Below are 8052 nucleotides of genomic sequence, written 5' to 3'. Positions count from 1 at the left end.
TACTGGAGTCATCTTAACCAATTTTTTTCTTATTATATAGGACTTTACTTTCAGATCTCCTTTGTCCTCTGCTCCATCCAGGTTAGGACACCTTGGGCCTTGTCTGTCCTGAGGCTGTTATTCAGGCTTCCTAAACACTGCTACTTCCTGGATCTTTTAGCCCAAATTGTTTCTGAGGATTCTGGAGGCATACACTGGGCAGTGAGAAGATGAGGAGGAAGAGATCCTACTGACTCTCCAATCTCATCTCTCTCCATCCTTCTGGCCCAAGGGTTAGGAGGAGGTTCTCACCGACCCTATGGTCCTTCAAGTTGTTCCCTGATGAGTCAGTGAACTAGGCAAGGTAGAGGGGATTAGGGAAGACTTCTGATCAAGCTCTGAACCTACCATTTCCTGACAAGGCATTTTGTTCCCTGGGGCTCTACATGTTTATAGAATAGGGGCAATATCATTTGTTGAGATTCAAATGTAGCAAGTAAACTATAGATGGGAGCCATGTCACTGCTGTGCCCCCCCCATCCTACCCCCAAATTATCTCCTGGTGTTTGGAACATTAAGTTTTTCTCCCAACATTTTCTGGGTGTTCACCAAGCCAGAGAATAGACTATTTTGGGGACTGACTGTCCCTATCTACCTCAAGTCACTTCCCCGATTAGCAGGGTCCACAGCCTAATTCAAAAGGTCGGGTGTGCCTTCTCTCCTCTTTTCAAAGAAAACTTTCTTGCTTGGATCCTTTTGTTCGCGGTGGCCCCAGGCTAGACCCAATGGATCTGCTCATTTCTAGGGGAGGCCTCCCTCTCCCTCTATCCTTCTCCAGACCTTAGCCCAAGCCCCACAATCCCACTCACAGCCTTGGTGTCCAGGCGCGAACCAATAGCGACAGCCTACGGGAGGTGTCTAGCAAGGAGGGCAAAACCCCGGACCTTGCCTCGCGCTGGCACCGGTTCGATGGAAAGACGAGCAGGCCCATTCCCAACAAAGCGGAATGTCAAAGGCAATCTGGGGTAGGGGTGCGGGAGCGTGGGGCCCCTCCCTGGCCTCCCTCAACCTGGTCTTCCCGTGCTAGTCTCCCAGTCCGGCCCCGCTCGGGCACGTCTGTCCGGAGTCCACTCGTTGTCATTGCCCCCCCGCCGCCCATTAGGCTCCACCTCCTTCCCTGCGATTGGTCGGCTCACAGAGCCCTGCCCGGTTTTCCTGGAAAGTTCTTGGAAATCTAGCAAAGGTGTTTTCTTTCGCTGCCCTAGGCCCAGTCGCCCGGCAGACTCCCCCAGCACACCGCGCCCTCCCCTGTCCCACAGCTCAGCCTGCAGTTCTAGGAAGACAGGGCTTCCGGGAAGGGCTAGGACGCAGCGGACAGAGATTACCTTATCGCCCCGCCCCCGCCGGCCCGCCTCCTAACCCTCCCTGTCCCTCTGGGACGTCTCAGTCCTCGCCAGACGCTGCGCCCTCCGGGACCCTGATCTGCGCGCTCCTTGTCCATTTATCCCTCAACTCTGATCCCGCCAAGCCCCTACAGAGCCGCCGCTGCGCTGGGACATGGTCCTCTGCGTCCAAGGGTAAGCGCGGCTCTCTTGGGAGCACTGCGGAGCACAAGCAGCGAGCCCCCTGCCAGGCTTCAGGAGGGCTGGACGGGTTGGAGATGACCGAGAGCACAAGGAACTCGAGGGTACGGCGTTCTGTGGGCCTGGGGCAGCCCCCCACCCCCACACTGTGGGTAGGAAAACTAGGGGCTGGAAGGCAAGAGGAGGGTGGGATCCCCTTAGTTCTCACTGAAGGAGATGGACGCCTATGGCATGGTGTCCCCCCAGGACCCAGGGACTCCCCCTAGCCTACCGGGTACCCTACGTACTGGTGACCTTGGACCAACCCCTGCCCCTTTCTATCCAAATGTCCATTTCCCTGCCCCAGCTAGCAGTTAGGCTCCTCTTGGGAAGCCAGCCTGAAATCCTTGCCTCTTCCCAGGCTGGCACCTGGTAACCAACAGCTGTTGGGAGCATCCCCACAATTGACTCACCCCTCTTCTCAGCCCAATGTGATAACGACCTTGGCTCCTGCCCCCCCCAAGTTCCCCAGAGACCCTGGAAGACAATATAGGAGGGGGTGCTGATAACTCAGAACCTGAGCCTAAACTGAGTGTTCTTGCACACCTGAACTCCATGAGCCTCAATATTCCTCTCAGTCAAAAGTCTGATACTCTACTTCCAGAAACTTGAGGTTATACTTTAATTGGTACCACCCAGTCCATTAAGTCCAGGTATACATCAGACATCCAGATGGGTGACCAGAACATCCCTTCCCCAAAATGTTCCAGTTTTAAAAGTCGTAGATAAGCCAAGATTAATGGTGTGAGCCATATATCCTTGGGATTATACTTATAATCTTACTGGTTGATTACAGTTTGACCCACATTGTAACTTTACTGTATAAGTTACCCTTGACAAAGGGCCTTTGTGGCAACACATGATCCTTCCTGTCTTTTCCTATTCTTTTAAAAAAAAAATGTCTGATGCTGTCCACTGATCTGATGCTCCGAGAAGAGGAGGTACAAGTGGGTATCCACACCCAGGGAGAGCTGGGTGGCCCAGTGGCAGCTATTATCAGAACTAGCACAGGCACAATGCCAAGTGCAGGAGACTGGAAGATGGGGCCAGACTGAAGTATGCCTTGCTCTACATAGTCCTTGGTCCAGGGAAGAGGATGTGGAAGTGCTGGGAAGATAACTTCTCCCCAGTTGTCTCCAGCATGTTTCTTCCTCTTCTGAATTTTGGAACTCCTGAATTTTCCTCCCCTACATTACCTTCCTTCTCAGGACTCCCTTTCTGGGTCCCACAGCCTATTTCACATCTCCCTAGTTGAGGGCCCCTTGTGCCCTCTGGACCAATATTGATGTTGAGGAGCAAGATCTTTTTGTTCTGTTTTTTTGGTACCAGGGATTGAACTCGGGACTTGCGCTTGAGAAGCAATATTTTTAACAGACCCCTAAACACATACACACACAGCCCCAGAACAACTGGTGCCATCCTAAGGTTGAGGGCAGGAATTTCCAGCTATAGCTCTGAAGACCCTTATCCCTTACTGAGTTTATACTCTTGGCATGGGTCCTCAGGCAGGACTCACTGGCTAGGCTCCAAGGGAGGAAAACACACAGACCTGGAACACACCCTCTCCCACCTGGGCTATGATGACACAGCCATGGACACACCCCTGCTCAGTCGCTTGAGCCTTTGGAAATCACCCAGCCTTTGGAGATCAGCACAGCCTTTCTACACCCAGATACATATCAGCCCCAGAGGTGCCCACACCCACACAGGGGATCTATGCAGAGGGTCTGCCAAGCTGTCTGGTCTTGGCCAGCCCCAGAGGTTCTGGACTAACCAGCAAGCTACTCAAAGTAGTCCCAGAAGGTGCATGATCCAAGCTATGGACCCCAGAAGAAAGGTGACCTCAAAATTCCTCCTCCAGCTCCCCAGGCAGTATTCCATAGTATAGCCAGGGTAGATGTGGAAAAGTACTTTGCAACTGTAATGCTCCAGAGTTGTGTAGTCCCTTGACCTCATGAGGGATCCTAGGGCTGTGACCTTCTAAGGGTCATCTAGACTATCAGATCTGGTGTCTTTGCCTGCCACCAACTCCTGCCCACCTCTTCTTGCCTCACAAGCAATAACTGACAATATATGCTTAGGCTGTCTCTGCCTACAGTGCCTTCCCCTGACTCCTGCCTTTGGCCTGGAACTTGGCTCTGGCACAGGCAGACCCTGACTTCCACATGACTCTGTGATATTATGGCTTTGGGTTATAATTACTCTGAGTGCCACTTTCCCCAACCAGTGTGAGCAGAACTCATGGTTTTATTCTCTCAGGGTCCTAAGGCTCACCAAGGACTAGACCCAAGACTGAGGCCTGGGGTATGTTCTATTAAGAATGAGGAAGGAACAGCAGTCCCTTTCTCAGGGGGCTGGCCAGTCCCCACCCTGCTGCCCTGGGAAAGAAGCCCAGTATCACCAAGCTGAGTGGGCTTCCCCACAAGGAAGCTCCTGCAAAGGTTTTTGCTAGCTCAGTTGCCCTAACTCCGGTCATCTAAGGATAAGATATTGCCAAACCTCTCAGTGTAGACCCTTCAGTGATGGAAGGAGAACTGTACCCTGGGGAAGAGGAGCAAGCTATACAAAAGACCACAGAGCCTAGTAGGGATGGCTTGCCAAGGCACAATCTGGAATGTTGATTGAGTACTCTGCCCTTTGATGGGAGCTCATATTTGTGGGAAGTGAGACTTCCCAGTGTCTTTAGAGGGTACTATCCACTTCTGACCCTCAGTTGAAAGGAACAGAGGCCAGGATGGGAGTATGACCTGTATGAGTAGGGAACTGTTTCAGCCTTGAAGTCCTAGCCAGTGTAGACCTGGGTCCTACTGCCTGACATACCTGAGTGTGGGAAAGCAGCTTGTGACTGCAGGCTTCCTGCAGTAACCTTGGAGCCTCCCTGGTGGACCCCACACAGGTCCTTCATATGGCTCAGTCAGGACCAGTGTCATCCAGTTAGCCTACCTCAACCAGTAGAGCACAAGTATAGAGCTAGTTTTCAGTGGTTTGTCATTGTAGTAGAGATACTAAAAATGCTTACAGGAAGGATCTGTTTGGGTTAGATCCAAAATAGAGAGGAAGAGATTACTTAGCCCTTCATAAATGGAAGCAATTAAGGAGGGTTCTCTAGAAATGGGGTAAATATTGGAGCTTCTATTCATTGCCAATCCTCCTTCTTTTAGATCTAGTCCTTTGCTGGCTGAAGAGCAGGTTGGGCAGCGGCCCTTGTGGGTCCAGAACCTGGAGCTGTCAGAGCCAGCCATGCAGCCTTTGCCTGCTGGAGCCTTCCTGGAAGAGGTGGCAGAGGAGACCCCTATCCAACCAGAGAGTAAGCCAAAGGTGCTGGACCCTGAGGAGGATCTGCTATGCATAGCCAAGACTTTCTCCTATCTTCAAGAATCTGGTAAGTCTGAAAGAGGAGGCAGATCTTGTCCTAGGAAATGTGCTAAGGGAGCTTAGCTTTGTCTGTTGAGTCTGATTTGGGAAACATAGCTCTCCCTTTGTATTGGGCGAGGTACAACCCTCTCCACTGGAGTATGAAGAGAAAGGCATAGTACTGACTTGACCTGGGTTGGTGCCCCCAGATAATTTCTAATGTGACCAGTCCCCTGGCCCCTTTTCCACCTGCCTAGGCTGGTACTGGGGCTCTCTTACAGCCAGTGAGGCCCGGCAACACCTGCAGAAGATGCCAGAGGGCACATTCCTAGTACGAGACAGCACCCACCCCAGCTACCTGTTCACGCTGTCAGTCAAAACCACCCGTGGCCCCACCAATGTACGCATTGAGTACGCTGACTCCAGCTTCCGCTTGGACTCCAACTGCTTGTCTCGGCCTCGTATCCTGGCCTTCCCAGATGTGGTCAGCCTTGTGCAGCACTATGTGGCCTCCTGTGCTGCTGACACCCGAAGTGACAGCCCTGATCCTGCTCCTGCCCCAGCTCTGCCTATGCCTAAGGAGGATGCTTCTGGTGATCCAGCACTGCCTGGCCCTGCAGCCACTGCTGTACACCTAAAACTGGTACAGCCCTTTGTGCGCAGGAGCAGTGCCCGCAGCCTACAGCACCTGTGCCGCCTTGTCATCAACCGTCTGGTGACTGATGTGGACTGCCTACCACTGCCCCGGCGCATGGCCGACTACCTCCGACAGTATCCTTTCCAGCTCTGACTGGGCCCGCTACCTTGCCAAACCTCATGCAACCACATCCTGGAGTGGACACAGGCCCCTGATGGACTTGGGCCCCTGCCGTCCCCCTTCAGTCATCCTGGTGCCTGCATGCAGGACCAGGAAGAGCTAACAAGAAGGCAGGGGATTGAGGGGAGGCATCATACAACTTGTGGCTCTGTTATTGTGAGCCATGTGTCGGAGAAGAGGGAGACAGGCAGGACCTTGTCTCACCCTGCAAGACAAGCCTAGGCCTTCACTCATCTGCCTGCCCCAGACTTTTGAACTGTATAGACTTTCCCAGCCCTAGTTTCTCAATCCGCAGGGTAGGGCAGGCCCCCAATCTCGAGTCAGCCTCAGCCACTAGGAAGAAGGTGGCCAGAGGAACTGAGGTTGACAATGAGAGCCCCCTTGGTGAGAAGTGGACCAGGCTGGGGGACACCACAGTTATATAGTATTTATTTAATTTATTTATTCTTGGTGTTGATCTCAGATGATCCACCCGCACCTCTCTGCCCTGAGCCCTGGATTGTCCAGAGATAGTTCTGTGCCAGTTTCTCTGGTTCTTCCCTGTGGAGGGCCCCATCCTGAGATGTGTTGCTGGGTCCAAGCCAGCCATGGATGTCTTAGTGCTGCCCCATCTGTGTGTGAGCATGTGTGCTCTTCTGTCCCCAGCCCTGTTTTGGGAGGGCAGGTAAATGGACAGGAAAATGGAACCAGAACCTCAGTCCCCAACAGAGCCTGCAGCTCACCCCCTTCAGGGCTGGGCTGGAGCTGCACAGCACTGCCCTTTTCACAGGCCCTGGAAAGGGTGTGCTATGTCAGGAGGGAACACTGGCTGAAGGGCAACTGCCACACCCAGGAAGGTGCTTACATGTGAGGGAGGGGAAACATATAGCTAATAAGACTTTATAAAATAATTATTGTAACACAAAAACCAGTTTGGTAGTCTTTTTTTTCTTCCACTGATTTTTTTTTTGTAATTATAATAAAATTACACTTTTCATTTATAGAGTCCTCAATGGGCCTCTTTTAAGTTCCGTACAGTTTGTCCCCTTTGCTCCTGTTGTCATGATCCTGCATCTCACATACAGGTTAGCCAAGGCCCAGAGACCTTCCACATGAGTGGTTTCTGCACAGGACACAATTAGGGGTGGAAAAGACAAGAAACAGCTGTTCTTTATCATTCCCCCTTGTTTTGCTTGGGAAAATGAGAGAGAGGAAGTAAAGCCCATTGGGCTGCTTACCAGGTCACTACAGACCACTGCTAAGTGGGCGGGGAAGGGAGGTGGTAGAGAAGCACAGAGCCCGAATTGTGTAAAGAGGAAGTGCCCATTCAGAATGGATGAATACCATTCTGGAGTGGAGAATACCAGTGGGAGGATGCTGCAGCCCATCCTGGGGGAGTGACTCTTGAGAAGAGGGAACCAGCAGTCAGAACTCAGGGCCAGTCTTCCAGACAGAAGGTATAGCGAATGCAAGGCACGACTGCGGTTCTGTACTCCTGACACAAGGAGGCCTGGGGCAGAGGAGTGTCAAGGTTCTGGCCCAGAATCTTCAACTCTCACTCAGGCTCTTGTGCACCAGAAATGGGTGGAAGAGCAATTAAAATGAAAACATCCTCAGGTATTTCATGACTTTGGAACACTTATACTGCTGGGAATTTATTATGTCCTGAAATTTTCTGTAACTTGGCACTGAGGTCCTCACAGGTAAGCTATATAAGACCTTGCTTCAACCCTTATTTTCTAAACAATTCTAATGTTTCTGTCTTCTGAGCCTCAGACCACTAGAAGTTATAGATGAGAAAAGGCAAATATGCTGGTGGATTGAAAGCAGGAAGGGATAAGGAATGAAGTGTTGGTGGTGGGGAGGCAGGAAAAAGATAATCAGCAAGAACTATGGAGGCACAGCACCTCAGGAACATAGAAATGGTTGCAGCAAATAATAGAGATACCATTGGGTAAAAGTGAGCAAGAGAGGGGTAAGGGAGGCAGGGCTCTCTTTACTGGGGCCCTGGCTAAGGTATTCAGCTTGGCCTCTTTCCCTTGGACCTTTGGCTGGCTGTGGGGCCCAACATTGCACTTGCTCCAAGGTACTATGGCCCCTCTCAGGAGTGCCCGTCGTTTCTCAGTCTTGCCACCTGGATCTCAGCCCCTTTGTGGCTCCCACAGTGCATCAGATGATCCCTCTCTCAGCTCCACCCCAAAACCTGAGTCACCTAGTAGTCAGGGAATGGACGTGGAGGGGCCAGAGGCAAGCTTTTTCCAACCTGGTGCTGTGGCCAGACAGAAAGCTGTGTGGCATAAA

At 51.9% G+C, this 8052-nt stretch overlaps 1 protein-coding gene across 3 annotated transcripts; it reads left to right on the top strand.

The window, feature by feature from the left end:
* The first annotated feature begins 1189 nt into the window (after positions 1 to 1189).
* Positions 1190 to 6682, top strand: Cish (cytokine inducible SH2 containing protein). 3 transcript variants are annotated; one of them, XM_010615438.3, is made up of 3 exons: positions 1190 to 1556; positions 4763 to 4983; positions 5237 to 6682. In XM_010615438.3, the coding sequence occupies exons 1-3, from the start codon at positions 1537 to 1539 to the stop codon at positions 5743 to 5745; spliced, it is 750 nt and encodes a 249-aa protein (XP_010613740.1). In that variant the 5' UTR covers positions 1190 to 1536; the 3' UTR covers positions 5746 to 6682. The 3 variants fall into 3 exon arrangements, with proteins under 3 accessions (XP_010613740.1, XP_010613739.1, XP_010613741.1); XM_010615437.3 differs by having other exon boundaries at positions 1197 to 1556; positions 5213 to 6682; XM_010615439.3 differs by lacking the exon at positions 1190 to 1556 and adding an exon at positions 1592 to 1666 and having other exon boundaries at positions 5213 to 6682.
* Positions 6683 to 8052: the final 1370 nt, after the last annotated feature.

Source organism: Fukomys damarensis, unplaced genomic scaffold (genome assembly GCF_012274545.1).
Source record: "Fukomys damarensis isolate Sample0158 unplaced genomic scaffold, DMR_v1.0_HiC HiC_scaffold_37, whole genome shotgun sequence".
NCBI classification, from domain to species: Eukaryota; Metazoa; Chordata; class Mammalia; order Rodentia; family Bathyergidae; genus Fukomys; species Fukomys damarensis.
This window is presented reverse-complemented; position numbering and strand designations above follow the sequence as displayed.